At 43.8% G+C, this 24,655-nt stretch overlaps 2 protein-coding genes and 1 pseudogene across 3 annotated transcripts; 2 read left to right on the top strand and 1 right to left on the bottom strand.

The window, feature by feature from the left end:
• The first annotated feature begins 542 nt into the window (after window positions 1-542).
• LOC121549826 (protein Aster-C-like) lies at window positions 543-6,852 on the top strand. 2 transcript variants are annotated; one of them, XM_041861735.2, is made up of 13 exons: window positions 543-839; window positions 1,555-1,679; window positions 1,812-1,971; window positions 2,625-2,781; window positions 2,979-3,119; window positions 3,347-3,465; window positions 3,580-3,722; window positions 4,258-4,361; window positions 4,934-5,110; window positions 5,304-5,370; window positions 5,618-5,737; window positions 6,231-6,294; window positions 6,410-6,852. In XM_041861735.2, exons 2-13 carry the CDS (start codon window positions 1,582-1,584, stop codon window positions 6,473-6,475), a joined length of 1,416 nt encoding a protein of 471 aa, XP_041717669.1. In that variant the 5' UTR covers window positions 543-839; window positions 1,555-1,581; the 3' UTR covers window positions 6,476-6,852. The 2 variants fall into 2 exon arrangements, with proteins under 2 accessions (XP_041717669.1, XP_041717668.1); XM_041861734.2 differs by having other exon boundaries at window positions 544-839; window positions 6,189-6,294.
• A 3,426-nt stretch (window positions 6,853-10,278) lies between these two features.
• On the top strand, window positions 10,279-16,557 carry LOC121549614 (annotated as a pseudogene).
• A 1,438-nt stretch (window positions 16,558-17,995) lies between these two features.
• LOC121549823 (coiled-coil domain-containing protein 191) lies at window positions 17,996-24,655 on the bottom strand. Its single transcript, XM_041861733.1, has 6 exons — window positions 24,181-24,655; window positions 23,834-23,928; window positions 23,099-23,250; window positions 20,277-20,429; window positions 19,882-20,000; window positions 17,996-18,535 (listed from the first exon to the last, which is right to left on the bottom strand). Exons 3-6 carry the CDS (start codon window positions 23,117-23,119, stop codon window positions 18,373-18,375), a joined length of 456 nt encoding a protein of 151 aa, XP_041717667.1. The 5' UTR covers window positions 23,120-23,250; window positions 23,834-23,928; window positions 24,181-24,655; the 3' UTR covers window positions 17,996-18,372.

Genomic DNA, 24,655 nt, shown 5'->3' with positions numbered 1-24,655 from the left:
ATATACTCCCCTTTATTACTTTTCAACCCCGCCATCCTTTCCCTACTTGGAGTAAATTAGTGAACAACAATGCCCAGGCCTCTACTTCCGGTCTATACTTACTATCTACACCTTACATTTACATTTTAGTCATTTAGCAGACGCTCTTCCGGTCGCGGCCGGCTGCGACAGAGCCTGCATTCGAACCAGGATCTCTAGTGGCACAGTTAGCACTGCGATGCAGTGCCTTAGACCACTGCGCCACTCAGGAGTAGACCTTATGGACAGAGTACATTTTACAATAATTCTATTATATATATGTTTTCTTTCTTATAATGTACTGGCTCTTTTGATAGCAAAGTTGAGATAAAAACATACAAGGACCTAGAATGAATGCAACTTATTGTGGCAACTAGTGCAATATGGAAGACTGGACCAAGGGAATTAAGCTGTCAAAACAACCCCACAATAACACTGGTGTGGCTCGGGAGTAAGCGAGTGAAGGTAAAGTTCAATGACCCCTCAAGGTGTGGCTAGGTGGGTTAATTTGCATAAGACACAGACGCTGCCCCCGAGAAAGCGCTGTCGTTTCATTATCTCGCCATTCTTCAGGGGAACAGATCTGATTTCCGTTGCCGCTGAACGTTCACGAGCTTGGCATCTAATATAGCTTTTATCGAAGCTACCTATCTTTCTATCAATGGGCAGAGCGCTCTTGTTCCTATTGTAGGGCTAAGCGCCTAACTTCCTGATTGCTTTGTGACGGTGCACAGGTTATAGTTCAGTCCAGCTACCAGACAGGTATACATAACAACTGTTGGGAAAGATCGAAATAGCTACAAAGTGTTGGTGTAACCAAAGTAAGTAAAATAACTTTTAAATTGCCTTTTGTGATGATATAAATTATGATTAGCTGTGCGCAGTTTGGATTAGGCAAAAGAAACCGTGGTTCCATATGGCCGCTTTCTTGACTAGATTCTGTTGCATGGGAAATATATATATTTTTGACTCATAAGTGGTCAACTATTGAACAATCTCGCAAAAGATTTTTTAAGTAATCTACATTTCCTTATTACGCATCATGGTGTCCATAAACATGCTATTTTGTAGGTATTTATCAATAGCTACAGGGTACAATTTTCACTATGAGCAAGGTAGCAGCCATCTTTTTGTCAGTTCTTTATAAAATTGTTATTTTTTAAATTGGCTGGTCATAATTTAATTCCAATCAAAGGTTGTAGTCTACAATGCGTGTGTTTTTTTTTTTTTCAATCTCTTGTGACATCAGTGTGGTTGAGTAAGGAGCAGGTTAGGGCTGTTCTGTTGAATTTAAACTAGGACACTGGAGGTAGTGTGAGATTCATACACCGGTGGAAGATGGTTATCTTGTTACAGGAAGCCAGACAGAGGAATTCATCCTTATAACTTTTATTTTGATTGAACTTTCGCACGTTATAGCCTACAAGTAGCTGATTGGGGGTGACACTACCAGGAAAGCAGTTGCTTTTCCGTGATAACAGAACTCTATTCAAGTGCCACTGTTTGCCGTGTACCATCTTCCGCTCTCTCTCCTAGCCACTGACTAGTTTGGCGCTGTGGCAGATGGTCAAGCAACACTATGGTAATGACCTGGGCCTGAGTCATGAAGAGATGGAAAGTCTACAGACATCAGCCGAATCAACCACGCAGACACACACCAGGTGAGGAGGACCACACACACCTGGATCTCTCTCTCTCTGTCTCTGTCTGTCTGCACAATGAACAACATACACTCACCTACATCTCTGTCTGACACATTTCTTCAACCTGTTTACCCACCTGGTCTGTGGCAGCCTGACCATGATGCCTGGTGGAGAGGACTCTGGGAGGCTGGAGAGGCCATCTACTCTGCGCCTCCAGCCAGGGGATCGGGGCTCCTTTGAGCTCACCACGCCCCAGGGAGAGGACCTACCCTCACCCCTCAGACAGAGCTCTGTCAACTCAGGGAACACAGTACGACACCTCTTTGAAGTCACATAGATCACGTCATTACACTCTTTTTGTTTATAAAGCCCTGCTCCACAAACTTCCGACTTATCTAACATCACTGTTAACATTTAAAATGACAAGTCATCAAACCCGTTCACAGGGTTGGTTAACTCTGTAGACTCCTTTGGTGTCTAGAGAATTAGGTAAATCAGCCTTTAATTTCCTTGCACCTTACGTGCGGAATGATCTACAATACAGTTTAAAATGGGAGGAATTGGTGCCTCTAGGGCATTTCAGACAGTTGTTAGGGGACCTTTTTACTGAAGAATGTGTCTGTTTTTATGATTGTTTTGCTTTTTGTGTATTTTATTGTGTATATGAATGTGTAGTTGCATGTGTTTATTGTATATTTATGTGTATTGTGGTGCTATACAGGCCTCATCTGGAAAAGAGACCTCTGTCTCAGCATTGACTCCCTGTCAAAATAAAGGTTCAAGAAAAATTCTCACACAAGGCTTGGATGATATCAAGTGATCGCCTTAGAGTCATATTGTCTCCACATATTCTCTTCATTGTCTAATGAGTATTGCAAGTGAATGACCAGTACATTGATGGCATTTATAGCAAGGCTTCCATAGCCAGGGAAGAGTGACATTGCCATTGTGTGTGTCCTACAGGATGATGCTTGCAGCACCTCGTCTCGGCACACTCCTGACCCGTCCCTGGACCGCTCTGCCCCGGAGCGGGTCTCCAAGCGCTCTGAGCTCTCTCTGGACCTCAACTCTAAGTTGGACCGCTTCTCTGAACAGAGCGGCTCGGAGAGTGCAGAGGAAGGTGAGAATTACCACCCACTGTGTGTGTGTGTGTTCATTGGTTCTACCCAAAAGGCATGTGCGTGGTAGTACTATTGACCCTCAAATGTGTTTGTTAAATGCATGCTACTTTAGTGTTTGTTTGTTTTGATGCTAGTGACGCCATCTTAAATGTGTTTGTAGAGGCATTCCTCTGATATTCTGCTACCCCCCCTGTAGAGGAGAGGGGGTGTGTGTCCCAGCAGCATGGCAGGCTCTATGTGAACAGGGTCTTCAACATCAGTGCAGAAAATATGTTTGAGCTGCTCTTTACCGAATCCCACTTCATACGAAGATTCATGAACGCCAGGAAGATCACCAGTGAGTCATCTCCCCATCCACCCTGTTATAAGCCACAGTCCTATCCTCTGATTTAAGACGGACTAGTCCTTCAAGCTATTTTTTTTAATGCGACTGTCCAAGCGTTGTTCTAATGTCTTTGTGCGTGTGTGAAATATTTGAGGCCTTCCCATCTCGTTGCTTAACTGTGGTACCAAATGAAGTAGTAGAAATGTGTTTTGTGTTCACCTACGTGTGATTGTCGTCAGATGCCATCCTCGCCCCGTGGCAGAGTGACGCGTCAGGCTCCATGAAGAGGAGTCTCAACTACACCATCACCATCACAAACCCTCTGGTGGGCAAGTTCTCCACCGCCACAGAGAACCAGGTGAGCCTAGGTCTGCACGGCGTGTGGAGTGTTTTTAGTAGTGCAGGTGTGTGGAAAGTGTTTTGAGGTAGTGTTTTCTCCAGAGTGTGTGTAACTCCTCTGTTGTCCTGTCAGATCCTGTACAAGGAGTCCAGGGAAGGTCAGTATTACCTCGTCGACTCTGAGGTCTACACACACGACGTTCCGTACCATGACTACTTCTACACTCAGAACCGCTACTGTATCATCCGCCATTCCAAACGCAAATGTCGACTCAGGTGAGCAGCAGAGACAACACAGCCTTTCGACATAATTATCTGCTCGGTTTACTTTAGGGTAAAGACTTTCAGGGTATTGGGGTTGAGCTTCTCGTTGCGCTCATGGTCTCTTTGTTCAGTCCAAATGTGCCTTTACATGTTTTTTGTGTGTCAAAGACCAATCAATATCCCCTAGGAAAGGTACATTCACTTCCAACTATTGTGGGCCAATGTATTGTTGATTCCCTTCTCCCTGATAGCTATTGGTCAGTCTGAAGCCGAAGATCAGCAGTGCTGTCTGTGTACAGCCCTCCAGGACATATCTTCCAGCTTTATTGGAGTTATTCCTCTAGGGGCATAAAGCCTCCTATTCTCATATCCTAGGTCTGTGACTTCATAGCACTTATTTGCTGTGCCCAGTGGTTGACTGACTTCTTTTAATAAATACTAAATGTTTGGTACTTCAGAGTTTGTGGTTACTAATTACCCATTACATAATTTGAATATAGATCATTTGATTACTATTCAATTACAACTGAAGAGTTGATGTGTTCAGGGTGTACACTGATGTGAAGTATAAGAAGCAGCCGTGGGGGCTGGTCAAGTCCTTCATCACCAAGAACTCTTGGAGTGGCCTGGAAGACTACTTCAGACACCTGGGTAGGCAGTAGGCTGCTGCAGCCCTGGAGATCTATTTATCTCTCTCTCTCTCTCTCCACTCCCATCTTTCAGAATATCAGTCTGTCTTGTCCCCTCTTTCTCTGTAGTTGTTCAAGTCTCTCCTTGTTTGAGTGTACCTTCCTCTGAGAGCCCGTCTTCCTGCCTCTTCACTTCTCTATCTCCAATGAGTCTCTCTGCATGTGAGTGTTGGGTTAGCCATAATAGGCACCTGCTCTCTATGTATGTTGCTGCTTCACTGGTTTGTGTCCAGCTCCCTCTCTCCTATAGTGTATAACGACCAGTCTCCCTCCCCTTCCTCTCACCATCCCCCTATCCTCTGCTCTTCTCTTAGTCACCCTCTCCAGTCTCGTCAGATTACATTAGATCTGAATCAAAGCCCTGCACTCACACTGACAGTCCAACTCTCCTCATGAGATGTCGATTAGAACCCCCCGTCCCCACAGACTGCACGGCAGTCCTCTCTACATAACCCCTACCACTTCTAGTCATCTATTGACCCTGTCTTCCAAGCCATTTGACCCGACTTTTCCTTTGACCCTATGTCATCACAGAATCGGAGCTGATGGAAGAGGAGGTGGAGCTGAACCAGGGAGGCGGAGACCCCGGTAAGATGATGGGCGGGTTGCGTCATTGGCGGAGGAGGACGTTCAGTCGGACACTACATGATCACCTGAAGCCCAGCAAGCAGTACGAGCCCGACCTAGACACTCACAGAGAGGGCAACACGGGTACATACATGTTCTGTTATTTAACCCTTAACAACCATCTTCTGACACACAGATAACATTACACGTACTATATGAGTGCATGGCACAAACACTCAATCAGTCAAATGACCTACAATATACACAGTCATCTGTCTTCCATTCAAGCTGTGTCTCCTGTAATGACTGTACCCCTCTCTCCCCGGTTGTATGTCAGATCCCATAGAAATGAATGGTCCACATCGGTGGAACATCTCTACCATCGTAGCTGGGATGAGCGTCATGTAAGTCAACACCACCAGTCAACACTCAAAGGGTGTAGCTGTAAATCATGCACTTTTTCTATTGTCTGTCTGTGTTTGAGTACTTTCTTCTATGAGTACATTCTGCTTCATGAGCTCAAACAGTACTTAGGTGCAGTATATTAGCCAGTTGTTTGTTGAACTTTGTCAGGTAATCAGAAACCTCATTGCCTCTCTCTGTCTGTCTGTCTGTCTGTGTCTGTGTCTCTGTGTGTGTGTGTGTTCCCAGTCTGCTGATCCTAACAGTGCTGAACCTGGGGTTGTTCTTTAAGCTGTGGGCCATGGAGGACGTGGCCACCCGCATGTATCTGAGCACCAAGCAACGCCTCCGGGAGAGGACCGAGCGCAGGTAAGCTGCTGCACACTGGGCGAAGGCCTGCACTTACTTTTCACATTACATTTGAGTCATTTAGCAGACACTCTTATTCAGAGCGACTTAGTGTATTCATCTTAAGATAGCTAGGTGAGACAACCACATATCACAGTCGTAGTAAGTAAATGTTTCCTCAATAAAGAAGTTATCAGACAGGTTAGTGCTAGTAGAAAAAGTCAAATGCTAGACAATCTATAACCTAACCTTAACCAAACACCTAACCCTAACAATTTTAACCAATTAAAAAACAAATCCAGTATATCGGTTTGCACGTCAGCCACGCCCCCTTAGCATTCATCCAAGTCAGGAAAACTATTTGTGATAGTGATTACTATTTCCTGGAGTAATCACTGATCTGACAGGATTGGGTTGTTGTGGAATTCTCTCTCTCTCTCTCTCGTCATGCTGACTATGTCCGTCTCCTCAGTTTTGCCCCTGACTTCTTCCCTGGACCGGCCCCGCAATACAGGACCAGAGAGGAGACTTTGCTGCTGAAAGCAGTACTGCAGGACTCCATCAACCTACTGGAGCAGGTCAGTCAGACGACCAGCTATGTTTGTGTTACAGGCTCCCAAATTACACCTGCAGGTGTTTCTGTGTGTCTGTACAGACAATGACAATTTCTTTCCTCTCCTCTTTTCCCCACAGCTCCGCAGATCTCTGTCGCTGCTTCAGCAGAAATTTGTAACCAACAGAACAGCAATCCTGCAGTGACGCTGTCACACCTGGGGATCTCACTGCGCCCTATGATCCCTGGGGTTGTAAAGGCTACAGGGACGCGCCTCTGAGGACCCTCTCTCGTAACCAGGGGCATTGCTATAGGGACGACCCACGCACAGACTTGTTACTAAGCGCAACAACGGTATTAAAGTCCCAGGGCCTTTAATAGTGTGGTACCAGGTAGATGGATGTTTTTATAGCTCAACTGTTGGCACTGCGGAGGAAGAAAATTGTTCACTGCGTACCCCTTCCATTGCCAAGCCAATCACAGCAGATGTGAGCCAATGGTGTGATGAGTGCAGCAGATGAGCGCCAATGTTTTGATATAAATAAATGTCAATGTAAGGAGTCCATTAAATATTTTAACTTTTTGCACAGTGCTTTGTGTACTTTTTATGGTTTCTAGATTCATTTTGAATATATTTTTTTCAATTCGAAAGCTTTCTGAATGTAATTTAATAATCTATTTGGATGGCCATGGGTTTCTGCTCTTGTGAAAATGTGAATAATTATGCAGTAAAAAAAAAAGCTTTTATTTTATTTTAGCCTTGGATGGTTTGGTTTTGCAGCTGGTTTGTAGATGTACAGCAGACCTCAATATCAGGGTTGTGTTCAGAAGGGTGCAATGTTCTGAACGCTGCAGATATAAATGCCTTTTATAAAGCTGTCATGAAACCTTATTCTACATGAGTTTGTTATACATAATATATTTCTATCTGAACGTTCTGTAACGTTGCACCCCACTGAACGCGCCCCAGGTGAACTTTCTCAGGAGAATTTGGTTAGAGCCAAAACATCCCGATGTAATAATACTGATTACATTTAGTTAATCCTGATAGCTGTCCCATGTAGGCTAGACTAGAGGGTTAGTGGCTGTTCTGTAATTAATATTCCATCCACATGACACACACCCATTCAAAAAGCCACAGCACTAAAATGCTGCACTGCTTTTGTGTACGTCCACTATAAGAATGTGTTGTTAACTTTGTTTGAATTATGACTGTAAATGACCATTTACAATGACAAATGTTAATTTGTGTGTGTGTGGGGCGGTACAGCTTCAGACTGTATGTAACACCCACCCTTATTGTTTTATAATAGCACAGGAATCTTCCTACCGTTGTTACATGGCATCACTATGAACCATTGGCTGTGAATAGTTTACACACACATCGTGTACTCACACACACTGTATAATTTGTTTTCCAAACTAACCATTTATGAAGTTGGATTATGTTGGCTATTTTGTACATTTGTTAGACAAAGATGTAATGTATTGTTGCTTTGAATAAAGAAACAATTTCCTGCCACATGTTATTCTTGTCGATGTAGGGTGGGGGGCAGGTTATGGGTATGGCCAGGCTAAAAGCACTGTAAGTCAGCATAAGACATCTTTCTACTTTTAACATACTGCTCTAATCACATTTGTGAATGTGTGTGAGAGCGAGTGAGATTGAGGTTATGTCACTCTTATCAGCACAAATGCAAGGTGGTAGTAAAACTGTTAGACTTGTAACCAAGATGCTGCATATTTAGTTACAGTAGTTGAGCAAAGTCCTTATGTGTAAGAGCACCCGCTGTCTTTGAAAATGAATAGGCAACATTTCTGTGGCTGTTGAAATATACTGTCAGAAGAGACAACAGTGGTTAAACTTCCAGGGGACCTAATGCAATTTGCTTCATTCAAGATCATACGAAATCCACCATACCTCAACACCTCACTAATGTCACAGAAAGGAGCCTTAGCTCTCCAGTTGATAGGCAATACTTTGCCAACAACTGATCTTTGACCTTTGCTGAAACAATAACTCGGCTTGGGACCGAAATAGCCTTCCCTATAACATTTTACGTTTACATTTTTGTCATTTAGCAGACGCTTTTATCCAGAGCGACTTACAGTAGTGAGTGCATACATTTTCGTACGAAAATATGTCTATGGGTTGAACAGTTAAAATAAGCTTAATGTTTGCTTATTTCATTGAACATGCTAATGTTGATAGACAGTACACTAGTCTTGATGCAGATTGGTAAAAGTTCATCTGAGGGAAAGAAAGGGTTACCCCCTCTATTGACGGCAGAAGTATGAAGGAGAAACTGTCCTTGCAACTCTAGACAGCACAGGCAGGCCTGTTGCCGCCTACTGACTAGACAACCCCAGCGACGGAGGAGGTGTAGGCTATGTTTGGACCTCTGCGCTTCATACATACATACCAGCGGAGAAGAATATCTCTTAAAAAGTAGAATGGAGTGACTATAGCTAGGGTTCCAGCGTTTTCCATGGTAGCCTCTACAGCAGTGACGCGCGTGGTCTGGGATAGGAATGACTAATACATCGGAAGGGGGACGAAATAGCCTACATACCTTGTTTGATTAACAACAGAGTAGGCTAAACTTGCAACAGGACAGTCGGGCAGGTAGGCTACGTGATTTGCATAGCTACATTCAGTTTGGTATTTTTAGACATGTGCGGTTGTGAGCAACGTTGTCCTGAGGCCAGTCTAATTTCCGCGCCAGTTCAGTAGTAGACAGTTTCTAATGTACCCTAGCCTACAGTTTCTGTTTAAGGAAGTAGGTACCTATAGGTAGCCGATATGACTTTTCATCAAACTACATGAATACAGGTGATGTTCTTTTCAATTACACGTTGTCTGTTCTGTTCACGAGGGGGTTAAGTAGAGTCAAATGATAGCCCGCTATTGTTTACACAACGATGGGCTGGCTACTTTGTATCCAGGGGTTTAAGCAGATGGTCTAATTGTCTTTTCCAGGCATAAGCGGTCGCTAAGGACCCCAGCAGCTACTGGTCCCATTTTTTTTCCGGAACTCAGTGCGTAATTCTTTTTGTAAGAATAGTTGAATACAACAGGTGCCATTTCGAAATGCAGCAGCAGTTTTTCTCGTGTTATGTCAGGCAAATATATTTTTTTATTGGTAGTTAGTCTACTCAGCTATTGAAACTTGTAGTAATCATGACTGAATACCGACCGGGCACACAGGGCACGTGCCCAGGGGCCATGACCTCCAGGGGGCTTCCATTGATTTTGTTATTAATTCTCACTCAGATATCATATTAACAAGGCTAGAGCCAGCCCTGCTACTACTACAGAATTCAGCTACATAAGATTGGTAGTAGAAAAAACATAAAGCCTAAATGCATTCACTATTCTCTGTAGGCTAACCCAGAATTAAACCTGTGGGCTTCATTTTCTAGGAAATTGGGAACCTTTTGAGGAAGGAAAGGCCTTTACTACATGGCCATTCCCTTTCCCTGCGAATGCCACAGCATATGTGGTTGATAGGCTACACAGCAGCCTCCTTCATAGACTAGCTGGCAGACAGCCCAATCTGTCTCCCTGCCGTCGAGCCCAAAGGGCGCATTGGAGACACCCGAGAAACGAGCCTCTCCCGCTCAAATCAGTTGGTTCGGATTTCCAATTACAGCCAATACCATATAGAGCTAACAAGGAAGCTCCCTCCTCATCCTCCTCCTCACCTCCCTCATTTGCAAGACATCTCCCACTGGTTTGCACTGAGCAAAATAAATAGTCCCATTTATCTGGTCCCTGGGGAGCCATCGACCTTGCTTCCTGTGATTGAGGAGGTATTGGTGGGCTGGGTTATTGTTATAAAGGACCGGTCACAGTATGTGGAAACCGTTAACCACGAGTCCCTGCCACACATTTACTTCTTATCTATCTGCATCCCAATGAGAATAGGACATACCTACCCACTCTCACTCACCCTTCATCTCTGCAGGAGACTGAACACTTTACAGGCTGACTGGCTGTCCGTCATGAAGAAGCGAGGCGTTGGAGCCGGATGAGCCTCTATGCTGCTGTGAGTTTGTGGACCGTAAGGGGGGGCGGAGCCATGTGGCAGCCTGCTACTGTGACTGTGAGGACCTGGGTGATGCCTGTGACAGGTGAGGGAGTGGCTTACTCATCTATAGCCAGTTACCTTCAGATTCTTCATCCAGTTTGGCATCACATCAGAAAGTAAATGTCTGCTTCTCTCCCTCAGATGGCTGAAGAAAGAGCCCCAGAAGGCAGACTCACTGTCCCGTCTGGTTACCATGGTGACCGACCACCTCCGTGTTCCCTGGTTCTGGGGCGGAGCCCGGCGTGTCCATCTATCGGTGCTGCCCCCGCTGCTCCTACTTCCTGTCCTCCTACACATCACAGCCCTTCACTTCCTGTTGGGCATGGTGGTTCTGAGCGCTCTACTGGTCCTCGTTCTATGGTACTAATACGCCACCCACCGTAAGAAGGGCCGGACCCTGTTCTTCCTCAGCCTGGCCCTGTTCTTCCTGGGCTACATGTAGTACCTCTTCCTCACCGAGGTCTTCTCCAGGGGGGGGGTGTAGGGCTGACCCAGCTGGGTACAGTGACCCTGGGGGTGGCCCTCACTCTGGCCGCACTCGTCCACACCAAGAGAGAGCCCGACTACGTACGGCCGCACACGGCCGACGTCCACAGCACGGTGACCTATCACAGCTCACCTCCGGACAGAGATCCCGCCCACACCGGCCTCAACGGGGTCGGGCAGGAAGTGTTGTTAGCCGATCGGGGGAGTGGGTCGGAGCAGCAGGACCAGGGGGTGGAGCAGAGGGAGAGTGGGCGGAGCAGGAACTGGTGCTCTGTGTGCAGGGTGGTGCGGCCACCCAGGGCGGGACACTGCAGGATCTGTGCCATCTGTGTCCTGAGGCTGGACCACCACTGTGTCTGGTGGGACCCCTTAAAACACCTCAGTCTCTGGAAAGGAGCCTCTTCTCTGTAATTTAGGATACATGCCATGTCTAAGCAGTGTCATGCCAGGCCTAAGAAGCAATGTTTAAGCAATTATCAGTTACATTATCTTGTCTCTGTGTCATCAGCCATAGGCTTGTGTGTCTGAGTCACACTGATCTGTAACGCAAACAATTGTGCAAAAAAACTAACATTTTCAAACACTTGTTCAGACGTGTGTGTTGTGTTTGGAGTAATCAAGGGTTCTAAGTACATCTTACATTGTAGTCATTAAGCAGCAGATGCTTTCATCCAAATTACAAATCCGAGCTGTACTGTGTGTGTGTGTAGTGTAACTCCATGGTCTCAGTACAGTGTATTGTCTGTCTGTGTGTGTCGTGTCCGTCATGTCGCCACTGTGGCAGGATAAACAGCTGTGTGGGCCAGGCCAATCACTGCAGCTTCCTGTTGATCTCGGTGCGCTGTGTGTGTCCCCAACAGAACCTCAACTGCCCAGGCGTCTACAATCAGTACAGGTAACACAGATGCACAGTACACACATAGACACCTACCCCATTCATAGACACTGAGTACTTTAGCACCTACTGACGATAGTATTTTCTGACCGGGGGAGTTTTGTTAGAAGCCCCAACGGTTGCTCTAAACATTAAGACTCATCGCTTGCGGTACTGTTTTGGAAACATATCAGCGAGAAATCATTTTCAAAAAACAAAAGGTAAATTACTTCACACCTTTTATAGGGTTCGGGTTTGTGTTCCCACACAGCCATATCTCCATGTTACAGCGCGTGTTTACAGAGGACAGACGGAAGACATAGCTGCCACTGGTGCTAATCAGCTATCTAGCGTGCTCCGAACACCTGTGTGTAAGCTAACTGGGGAGGAAGTGTAGTTCGTCAACTGGAGGCACGCACAGTGTATGGATCTGTGCAAAACTGCTACAGTAATTGTATATATTTTTATTTGAAAGATTCTTTCTCGCTGACATGAAAGATAAGGGGCATATCAGCATATGTTTCTAAAACTTTTTAGAAAGCAATGATTGTTGACGTTTCTTAACGTTAAAACACAGCGTCGGAATTGTAGTTTACACGGAGCCAAATGTGGGCGAATGTAATGGCTGACAACCCTACATACGGAGAAGGGTTTTCGAGCGCCAACACACACCATGCAGTATATAATGCGCACATACACTATTAGGCATTAGAGGCTAAAATGAGCTTGTGAAATGAGGCGGTGTAGATCAATAGTGTCCTAAAATACCCACTGGCACACAGCCAAATAGCTTCCTGGTCATGCTATAAGGGAACAAGTGGTCATTTAATTGCATCAAAGCAGTCTTTTTTAATTTAATTTAAAAAAAAATTATAAATCTGGGATGTTTAAAGCTGTGATGTTTTGAAATAACCAGGTATTTATAAGGGTAATGTAGGTTAATATAATTTTCTATAAGAGACTTCATCATATCTCCCCCAACCAGGCCTACTCCTTTATAAACTACTGACCCAGATTTACAGAGTATGTGGCCCTGCCGGGTTTATTGTGTAAAAGTGAATGTGTGTGTTTGCTGATAATATGCATTTTGATGTGTGTGTAGGGTTGTTCCATGTCATTTCAACAAGCCATGACACCCACCATCTCAGATTGTCCTGAAATCATTTTTGTAGTTAGAAACATAAGATTAGCATTCCTGCAACATTATTTTGTTGAAATATAATTTGATCTCTGAGAAATTAAGCTAATTGATTGCACCCAAATTGGCAATTCTAATTTATAGGACTCATATTATTCAATGAAAATATTACCTAACATCCAATTTGGACCAAACCTTTTTTTTAAACATGAGTAAGACATGAGGAATCCAAAGATATTGTCAAAAGCCACCCACGGACCCCCCCCATGCCAATTATTAATAATTAATAATAATAAGTAATTTAGCAGACGCTCTTATCCAGAGCGACTTACAGGAGCAATTAGGGTTAAGTGCCTTGCTCAAGGGCACATCGACAGATTTTTCACCTAGTCGGCTCAGGGATTAGAACCAGCGACCTTTCGGTTACTGGCACAACGCTCTTAACCACTAAGCTACCTGCCGCCCAATCCACCCCAACAAGGAAAAAACGATCAGTTCTCTATATCTGACAAGTAGTATGGAGCTGCGGCTCGGAGTATTGTTTCTTCATCCTATGTAATGTATTCTCAGTGAATTTAGTGATGTTTTGTCCCCACTGACCAACTCCATATTAATGCCCATGATTTTGGAATGAGATTTTTGACGAGCAGGGGTCCACATACTTTTGGTAATGTAGTGTATATTAGCATTTTCGCACTTCATATCCAAATCATCTTTAAGTAACATCATGGAGTTACACAATCCATTTTTAGATACTTTAGGATGATTTGTACATGAAGTGTGAAAATGCTAATATAGGTACCATTGACTTGTGGATTTGTACCACACACTGTTCCTTGTCCATAAACTGTTTAACCAAGATGTCATTTTTTTTGGGGGGGGGGGAATAGTTCTGACCACCATGTAGTGGTCAGAACCTGGTAATATCAGGATGTAGGATGGGACATAAACCTAACAACTTCAATAACTAATTTCTCTGAACGGGGAAAAAAACATCACTAAATTCACTGAGAATACATTACATACAGTGAGGGAAAAAAGTATTTGATCCCCTGCTGATTTTGTATGTTTGCCCACTGACAAAGAAATGATCAGTCTATAATTTTAATGGTAGGTTTATTTGAACAGTGAGAGACAGAATAACAACAAAAAAATCCAGAAAAACCAAAAATGTTAAATTGGTCTACAATCTTGTCCCTGACATCCTTTGAGAGCTCTTTGGTCTTGGTCATGGTGGAGAGTTTGGAATCTGATTGATTGATTGCTTCTGTGGACAGGTGTCTTTTATACAGGTAACAAGCTGAGATTAGGAGCACTCCCTTTAAGAGTGTGCTCCTAATCTCAGCTCGTTACCTGTATGAAATACACCTGGGAGCCAGAAATCTTTCTGATTGAGAGGGGGTCAAATACTTATTTCCCTCATTAAAATGCAAATCAATTTATAACATTTTTTGACATGCGTTTTTCTGGATTTTTTTGTTGTTATTCTGTCTCTCACTGTTCAGCAAAATCAGCAGGGGATCAAATACTTTTTTCCCTCACTGTAGGATGAAGAAACAATACTCCGATCCGCAGCTCCATATTACTTGTCAGACATAAATAACTGATACTGTATACTCATTGTTGGGGAGGGGTGTGGGGGGTCCGTGGATGGCTTTTGGGCATTTCTTTGGATTCCTCATGTCTTACTCATTGTTAGAAAATGTTTTGGTCCAAATCGGATGTTACTGTAGGTACTGTATTTATTGAATATTATATGAATCATATACGTTCAAATGGCCAATTTGGGTGCAATCAATTAGCTTTAATTTCTCAAGATCAAATTATATTTCAACAAAATAATGTTGCAGGAATGATAATCTTATCTGTTTCTAACAAACAAAACATTTTCAGAACAATCTGAGATGGTGGGTGTCAATATCCTTTCTTGTGCTTTTTGAGGTGGAACGACCCTGTAGTGTAACTGTATAATATTGTCCACTATTCAGCACTGTAACGAATGGTCTCTTGCTCAGCTTTGTGTGTGTGTGTGGATGTTCAGCCTTCCCTATCCCATTGGCGTTTGCAGATCTGTAGAAACGAGATTGGTGTTATCAATAGGGTGTAAGCTCCCCTTAGCCCATTGTTAACACATCTGTTTCCCAAAAATAAGGGGTGTGGGCTAGTGACTAGGGATTGTTATCAGGAATATACAAGTAATATCCTTCTATTGGTGTCTAAATGGGGCACAATCACACCTTCCCCCTTTCCACTATGTTAGTGTTCTCATGCAAAATGGCTGCCATGCAACACCCATGTCAGTGCTACACATTGGTGGTGGATGGGGTGCATTGCTGCACTATAGTTTACAATTAATTTAAGATCTAATGAATACCGTTCATGTAGTTTTCACTTCAATTATAATTCACTGTTTGCGCATTTGCCCACACCCATAAGCTGTCTTCCAAATGATATTATGAAAGGACAATGTAAATGTTTCTCCAGTCGTCAGGTGGCTGAGCTGAAGGAGAGCTACCAGGAGAAGGACCATGCCTACCATGCCTACCAGCGGGAGCTGGAGCGTGATTACGTACCCCTTGATGAGTTCATCGCTGAGCAGTAGAAAGTAGAGGTACTAGACACTGACTTTAGGTGACTAACAAGGTCCTGCTACAACCACCTGCTCAAATGGTCAGATATGAATTCTGTCAATTTAGACCAATGTGTTCTGTTTCGGATAATTTAGGGCCAAATCTTCCAAGTGTTTGCACCCGTTTTATAATAAGTTTTCTATGGTTTATTTCCTCTGGGAAGTAAAAAACGAGTACCCCTGTAGCTCAGTTGGTAGAGCATGGCGCTTGCAACGCCAGGGTTGTGGGTTCGTTTCCCACGGGGGGCCAGTATGAAAATGTATGCACTCACTAACTGTAAGTCGCTCTGGATAAGAGCGTCTGCTAAATGACTAAAATGTAATGTCAATGTAAAGTGTGTGTGTTCCAGATCAGCGCTGTGTTTCACCTGTGCGTGGTACAGCAGCATAGTGACAGGTGACCTGCTACACCTGCAGCTCATCAACGTCAGCTACAACGTAACAGAGCGAGAGGCACGCACCCCCCTCCGAGACAAGTCCGCCCGCAGCCACTACTGGGGCCTTGTCGTCGACACTGGAGTCTACACATGGTTTCCGTTGGCAACTGGGCGGAGTTTCTGACCATGGGAGAAGGCCTGCACACACCCTCGCCCAGCCTCACTGTCTTGGTGTAGCTGAGCTGCTCAACATCGTCATTGCATCGTTAGAAGTGATTGATCAATTGGACGATCCAGGTAGAAGTTGCCCACAGAAACAGATCTATTTTACCCTCATACCACAGGAGGCTGCTGAGGAGAGGACGGCTCATAATAATGGCTGTAATGGAGCGAATGGCATGAAACGTGGAAACTATGTGTTTGATACCATTCCACTAATTCTGCTCCAGCCATTACCACGAGCCCGTCCTCCCCAATTAAGGTGCCACCAACCTCCTGTGCCTCAAAGAATCCTGACTTGAACTGTTAGGGGGAAGAACACAAAACTGACCTTGGATCAGTGTCTAGGGGTAACTTCACCCTCAGTGATATGGGCAGGAGTTGAATGATGCAGCTGCTGTACTGTCTTTCACCAACAGATAGCAGCATATCTCCACACCTCAGACTCTTCTGACCGCTATCTCCATCTCTCCCCAGTTGTTCCAATTATTTATATATATATGCCATTTTAGCAGATATATATATATATATATACACACTATCTGCATATATACACTAGATGACTGACAGGAGGCGTTGTTTTGAAGCCACTGCACCTCCATCTTGGCACTCCCCCACCATTGTGACAAATATTTTGGAATCTATAGAAATGCATTTACCAAATGTCTACATTAGTTTTTGCAAAGTTTATTCTGTTACAGACACCTTTAATGCATACTTTTAAATTACACTGAACAAAGATATGAAGGCAACATGTAAAGTGTTAGTCCCATGTTTCATGAGCTGAAAATAAAAATCCCCAAAATGTTCCATGCGCACAAAAAGCTTATTTCTCTCAAATTTTGTGCACAAATTTGTTTACATCCATATTAGTGAGCATTTCTCCTTCGCCAATATAATCCATCCACCTGACAGGTGTGGCATATCAAGAAGCTGATTAAACAGCATGATCATTACACAGGTGCACCTTGTGCTGGGGACAATAAAAGGCCACTTTAAAATGTGCTGGCTGCCAAGTGAGTGGGCCCATGGCTTCACTCCTGCCCAGTCAATTGAAATCCATAGATTAGGGCCTAATACATTTATTTCAATTGACTGACTTCCTTACATGTTGCATTTATATTTTAGTTCAGTATATTTTGTGAGCTAAACATAAAAAATTTAAATAAATCCTTAAAGGATAATTTCTTGAAAGTATTAATGATACTGTGACCAAGTACCAAAAAAAATCCTAAATACACTTAATTTTGGCCATGAAACATTTAAATGAAATAATGTAGAATTCCATTCATTTCTATGGAGGACTACTGCTACTGGGGAGTGCCAATATGGCTGACCGGTTGCTTCAAAGTCTCTCATTGGCGAATAAATGGCATCAGCAATCCAGGGTTTATACTGTGTAAATCATTGCTTTCGCCACAGTCCGTGCCATGGTGAAACTTACACCTGTAGATCTGAAATAATTGAATGGTGAAACTTGCTAACCAACCAGAAAAACAAGGTGAAGCAATTCAGGCATTCTTGAAAGTCAGGAAAATCCTTGTCCTGCAAAGAAACATTATTTTTATAGATGGAAAAATAGATTTTGCAAGCAGTAGGCAGTTATAATTAAATGTGGAGTGGAGCTTTATAATTGATGACGTCACGTGCACTGCGTAGGACCTTAAATCATAATGTATTTGAAAAACACCATTTCCATAATTTGTCGCAATAAAGAAAGTTTGACAAAATAAAAATCTACCCCTGTCGAACAAATAAAAATGTTGTCGATCTTTAGAACATTTCTCCTATAATGTATCTGCCGTTTCCATTAGGCTACACCATTTTTGTGTGTCAGGATCATTAGTGTTGTTGCATTAAGTGAATAAAGTAACAAAGTACTGACAGGGAAAAACAACTCTGACACACAAACCACAGTGAGACTCGTTTATGGTGATATGAATAACAGAATACTTTTTATCATTATTATTGATGCCTTCAAGCTTCTGTCAAATTACATCAAGCTGTGACTTCAATAATACACAAAATAAAACAAATTCAATAACCTGAACATCAACTGCAGTTTTAAATGAGTCATTGCTGTTACAAAAGTTTTCCAAACTGTCTTCATTAAAAGTTATATCCAGCTTTCTCTGGTTATTAAGGATAACAAACAGCCTGTGTGTGTGTGCTTGTTCCAGCAGCAACTTAAGCCACATTTTCTGTATATCCTGTATATCCTGTATCGAAGTATTCCGTCTGTCTGCCTGTGTGTGTGTGTGTGTACCGTACGTGTGTGTGTCCTGTGAGTCACAGCAGGGCTTGTTCCCAGGGACAGTTCAGAGGAGAGGAGCGGAAGTCAGGTAGGACCTCTTCCACTGTGCGTTTCAGCTGCTCCCTCCTGGTCTCCCTCTCCTCACGCAGCCATCCTAGATACCGTCTCCAGGCCTGGAAACAGCTCCGCACCGCCCGCCTGGGACAGGGACGGAGAGGAGAGAAACCAAGAGGAACAGACACACACGACAGAGAGAGAACAGAAGGAAGCAGACAGAACAACTTAGAAAGCCCTTACAAGCGGTTATACAGTAACAAAGTGAGGTTGTACATACAGAGCATGTCTACATCTTATACAGCAGGTGTAAGGCTTTGACAGGTGTAAGGCTTTGACAGGTGTAAGGCTTGACGGGTGTAATGCTTTGACAGGTGTAAGTGTACAAAAGGCTGTGAAGTATTTGTAGTTATATCAGTAATGTTAGTTCATCATATCAGAGCTGTAGCTCCGCCTACCGGTGAAGTGGAGCAGAGCATGCTGGGTGATCTCCAGCTCAGAGAAGAAGATCCGCTCGAGAGAAGTCAAGAGAAAGCTCCAGCCATCCATGTGTTTTCCCACCAGTTAGCTTTCATTGTGTAAGCCAAGGCCAGTGTGCTTACTTGTTGATATGTAAGTACATACATCATATCTTTCAGGTGTTTATGTCTGAAGATGCACTCTGCGACGATAATGTAATATTTATGGTTATGCTAATTAGTAGTTTCTACTGCGAGCTAGCTATTGTGGGCTGGCAAGCTCTGTTTTGGTTGTCATATCATTTCGGACATTTAACCCTGTATTTGTAAAGGATAATGTCCCCCAGTGCGTCGGTTAACACCCTGTAATTGTATACGTGTATGGTACATCATCATATGGGTATTACATGGTATTTCACTGTTTAGAGGTATTGAAGTTCATTGTGCAGTTGTAGCCCTGTACTGAAGATTGTGTTATGCTTTGTAGTACACGTGCAGCGGCACCCCTTTGATCACAAATGAGTGCAGTCACAGTCACGTTGTATTGCACTGTATGGTCCTGTATAGCATTAAGTCATCATAGTCATGTTATAGCCATACATATTGTTTATAAGAGCTGTGAATTGGAGATTGTATTCTGTCATTCACTAGTGTATCTTTATTTCTGTCTTTACTTGCAGACCACACACACACACTTTGGTTGAAGCAAGTTGCCAGACCACTAAGTGCCTTAGCCCATCCATACTACATACACTGTGTGGTGCTGTTCCGTGCCTGTGCATCTTCAGCGTCATTAAACCACCTCAACTGGAATCCTACCTATCTGTCATCTGTGCCCTTACCAGCACACGGGAGAGAACACCTAACCTAAAGAATATACAGTCCACCAAGTCCTCACTTACAGTAAGGCTTTGACAGGTGTAAGGCTTTGACAGGTGTAAGGCTTTGACAGGTGTAAGGCTTTGAAATGTGTAATGCTTCTAGGACAGGTGTTATTGGTAAAGGCAGTAAGGCCCAGGTAAACACACCCACCTGTCACTGTGTTCCTGAGCCTGCTGCTCCCGGTCCCACTCCACCATCCTCTTCTGGGTCATGTGCGTGCGCCATAACCGGTTGGCCCGCCCCTCCAGAACCATGCGGTGGTCCTTCAGCTGAGACAGAACGGGTCAAACAGAATGGGTCAGGGCTGGATACAGTACACATCATGGACATACTGTACATCTCATTGAGCAGAATATACAAAAGACTATCCACCTCATCACTATTAAACTGTAATCAGTATTCAAATGTGTTTATGTGTGTTGGAAAAAAGACAGTGACCATTTGTATGAGTTTCTACTTGTGCATGTGAGAGTTTGTTTGTGTGTGTTTGTGTTTGTGTGTGTATTTATGAATGTGTTTGTGTGTGTACGTGTTCATGCCCTAACTCTTTTCCAGTTGCCCAGGCTCCTCCGTAGCAGGATGTGTTGATGCAGTTGTTTGGCAGAGGCCCGTTTCTGAGCCAGGGACTCGCCTGCTACCTGCTGCCAGGACAGGATGCACCGTTTCAGGAGAGACTGCCTGTGATGAGCCCTGGCCAGCTGGAGGGAAATGAAAATAATACTGCGTATATGTCCAATATACCACGTCTAAGGGCTGTTCTTATGCACGACGCAATGCAGAGTGCTAGAACACAGCCCTTAGCTGTGGTATATTGGACATACAGTGGGGGAAAAAAGTATTTAGTCAGACACCAATTGTGCAAGTTCTCCCACTTAAAAAGATGAGAGAGGCTTGTAATTTTCATCATAGGTACACGTCAACTATGACAGACAAATTGAGAATTTTTTTCTCCAGAAAATCACATTGTAGGATTTTTAATGAATTTATTTGCAAATTATGGTGGAAAATAAGTATTTGGTCACCTACAAACAAGCAAGATTTCTGGCTCTCACAGACCTGTAACTTCTTCTTTAAGAGGCTCCTCTGTCCTTCACTCGTTACCTGTATTAATGGCACCTGTTTGAACTTGTTATCAGTATAAAAGACACCTGTCCACAACCTCAAACAGTCACACTCCAAACTCCACTATGGCCAAGACCAAAGAGCTGTCAAAGGACAACAGAAACAAAATTGTAGACCTGCACCAGGCTGGGAAGACTGAATCTGCAATAGGTAAGCAGCTTGGTTTGAAGAAATCAACTGTGGGAGCAATTATTAGGAAATGGAAGACATACAAGACCACTGATAATCTCCCTCGATCTGGGGCTCCACGCAAGATCTCACCCCGTGGGGTCAAAATGATCACAAAAACGGTGAGCAAAAATCCCAGAACCACACGGGGGGACCTAGTAAATGACCTGCAGAGAGCTGGGACCAGTAACACACTACGCCGCCAGGGACTCAAATCCTGCAGTGCCAGACGTGTCCCCCTGCTTAAGCCAGTACATGTCCAGGCCCGTCTGAAGTTTGCTAGAGTGCATTTGGATGATCCAGAGGAGGATTGGGAGAATGTCATATGGTCAGATGAAACCAAAATATAACTTTTTGGTAAAAACTCAACTCGTTGTGTTTGGAGGACAAAGAATGCTGAGTTGCATCCAAAGAACACCATACCTACTGTGAAGCATGGGGGTGGATACATCATGCTTTGGGGCTGTTTTTCTGCAAAGGGACCAGGACGACTGATCCGTGTAAAGGAAAGAATGAATGGGGCCATGTATCGTGAGATTTTGAGTGAAAACCTCCTTCCATCAGCAAGGGCATTGAAGATGAAACGTGGCTGGGTCTTTCAGCATGACAATGATCCCAAACACACCGCCGGGCAACTGAAGGAGTGGCTTCGGAAGAAGCATTTCAAGGTCCTGGAGTGGCCTAGCCAGTCTCCAGATCTCAACCCCATAGAAAATCTTTGGAGGGAGTTGAAAGTCCGTGTTGCCCAGCGACAGCCCCAAAACATCACTGCTCTAGAGGAGATCTGCATGGAGGAATGGGCCAAAATACCAGCAACAGTGTGTGAAAACCTTGTGAAGACTTACAGAAAACGTTTGACCTGTGTCATTGCTAATAAAGGGTATATAACAAAGTATTGAGAAACTTTTGTTATTGACCAAATACTTATTTTCCACCATAATTTGCAAATAAATTCATAAAAAATCCTACAATGTGATTTTCTGGATTTTTTTTCCCTCATTTTGTCTGTCATAGTTGACGTGTACCTATGATGAAATTTACAGGCCTCTCTCATCTTTTTAAGTGGGAGAACTTGCACAATTGGTGGCTGACTAAATACTTTTTTCCCCCACTGTATATCACAAACCCCTGAGGTGCCTTATTGCTATTATAAACTGTTTACCAACGTAATTTGTTTTGTCATACCCGTGGTATACCGTCTGATATACCACGGCTTTCAGCCAAATCAGCATTCAGGGCTCGAACAACCCAGTTTATAATATACATTTGACTCTAGATGCTATAATGCATTCTTTTCTACCTTCATTTCAATGTCATGGTCTTTAAAGAAGTTAGGACTTTGACCACTGGTAAATAAAGAGAATAGAGTTGTTTGGAGTCAAGGTAAACCAATAGCAGAATAGAACATGAGATATTGAACGAGCTGTTCAGCTGCTCAAGGTTGCATACAGTAGATTAGAATATGTTGCTGAGATGTTACACCATCCATCCATCTTCACTTCTACTTCACTTCCCTGTCCATCATTAATCAGACCAATCATTCCTCTCCTCCAACCCCTCTCATCTCACGCTCTCTCTTCCTGTAGCCCTCTCCTCTAGCCTCTCACTTCCTCTCTCCTCCTCTAGCCTCTCTCTCTCTAGCATCGTTCCATCTCTGCCAGTTCAATTTGTCCTGCTGGTTCTCACAGACAGGTGGTCAAGCAGGTGCTCATACCAACAGCATACTGTAAACATCATTACAGCTCTGACGTGATGTCTGGGATTAGAGTGTGTGTCTGTGTTTGTGTGTGCTCGGTTTACGCTTTAGTTACAGAGTGTGTGTATCATATTTCCATTGGGAATTATGAGGGTGTTGGTTGGTATCTGAATAAGCATGACACCTTGTTTGAGGGAAAGAGTATTTTCCTTCTGTCTTTGTATTTGAGTGCAGCTGTGAATACATAAGTGTGTGTTTCTGCTGTGTTTGATTGGCTGTCCTGAGCTGTGTGACTAGGGGAGAGTGTGCGTTGACAGTCTCTCTGCGCAGACTCTGCATGGGGCCAATTGATTGGCCGAGGCTGACGGCGCCGGTGATTACCTGAGTGTTGGCTTGGCTCATGGCAACTATGCGTTTCCATGGCGCCAGGCCTCGCCGTAGTAACAGAGTTCTGTGGTAGTGTTGCTGGGCCTGGGTCTGAAGCTGCTGCTCTCGCTCCAACCCCCTCTGGTTCCCCTCTGGTTCTCCTCCCTCTGAATACACACACACAGTTATAGTCAGACACACAAACACACACACCGTTAGTCAGACACACACACCCACCCCGTCTAAATTAGATCTGGCCACCATGCCTTGACAGTGAGACGTAAGGCGAACATTATCACCCACGGCATTGAACAACCATTGCATCATTGCTTTGAACAGCTGTCATCAAAACACCAGAGAGTCTATTTTGTGAAATTCCAACTGCATTAAACCTTCTGGACAGGAAATAATGGACAATTTGTGTATACGGTATGTATATTACATATTATATTATTATGTTTTGTATTGTATAGGTGTTGATGACATCTATTTTTCTGTACGGCCCCTGTGATGGAAATCTGGGTCCGTAGGTATCCAGCGTCACAGAGTAGGAGGGGTGATCTAGAATCAGCTTCCTCCTGTCCATGTAATCATATTAATTGAACCCAAGTCAGCACTCCTACTCTAAAATGCTTGATACATATGGCCCCTGAAGTCCTAAATATACACTCTTAGTGAACTGGCAGATTTTCTTTCAAATATGAAATGAAGGTTGTCCCCAGTACAGTTTCACTGTAAACATTGCATCACCTCTCTCGTCTCTTCTCCCTTCTCCTTTCAGCTGCTCTATGTTTCTCTTCCTCCTCCTCCCACTGCCTCTCCTCCTCTGCTGCTTTCAACTGGGCCTGAGAAGAGAAGAAAGTTTCTTGATTTAATGCTTTCTAGCACACTATCACACTTCCCCAGACTCACTTCATTCGACTGCACACACTCTCCTATAAACCCAATATACCTCTGCAAACACACTTTCATTGTCCCCAATAACTTCATGCAAACTTGAATAGCCTCTCTAATTCACACCGTCTGAAAACCTATACATATTTTTGAACACCAAACTATTACACATCCCCCACTGGCCTAAACACTCCATTCCTCACCAGTCTCTCCCCCTCCTTCTTTTTCTTCAGCTCCTCCACCTCCCTCCCTCCTGCACTCCGCTCGCTGACGAGCACGTTCCTCCATGGCGGTTGAAGGGGGAGAGGGAGAGAGAAAGAGAAAGGGAAATAAAAAGAAATAAAAACAGGGGTAAAGGCTAGGTACATACATTTTGGTGTTGTTCTGTGCCAAAATAGAATGTTCAAAAGTATTGTGTGTGTGCGTTTGTCAGTATGTGTCTGTGTGTGTGTGTGTGTATCCGCAGGCTCCCTCCACCTTTCTCAAATCCCCTCTTCCTATTCCTCCCACGTAGAGGAAACTTCAGCCAAACAGAGTGTAACTGAGAGAAACTGTATTCCTCCATGTAAGCTACTGTAGCTATGGCTCTATACAGCTATGGCTCTATAGGGGAGAGTGGGGTAAGTTGAGCCATTTTTTACATTCAGCATCACTCTGTCAAGGGAAATATAGTATTCT

The sequence above is a fragment of the Coregonus clupeaformis genome, chromosome 34 (assembly GCF_020615455.1).
Source record: "Coregonus clupeaformis isolate EN_2021a chromosome 34, ASM2061545v1, whole genome shotgun sequence".
NCBI lineage: Eukaryota > Metazoa > Chordata > Actinopteri > Salmoniformes > Salmonidae > Coregonus > Coregonus clupeaformis.
Note: the sequence above shows the minus strand (reverse complement) of the source record. Positions and strands in the feature narration are given on the sequence as shown.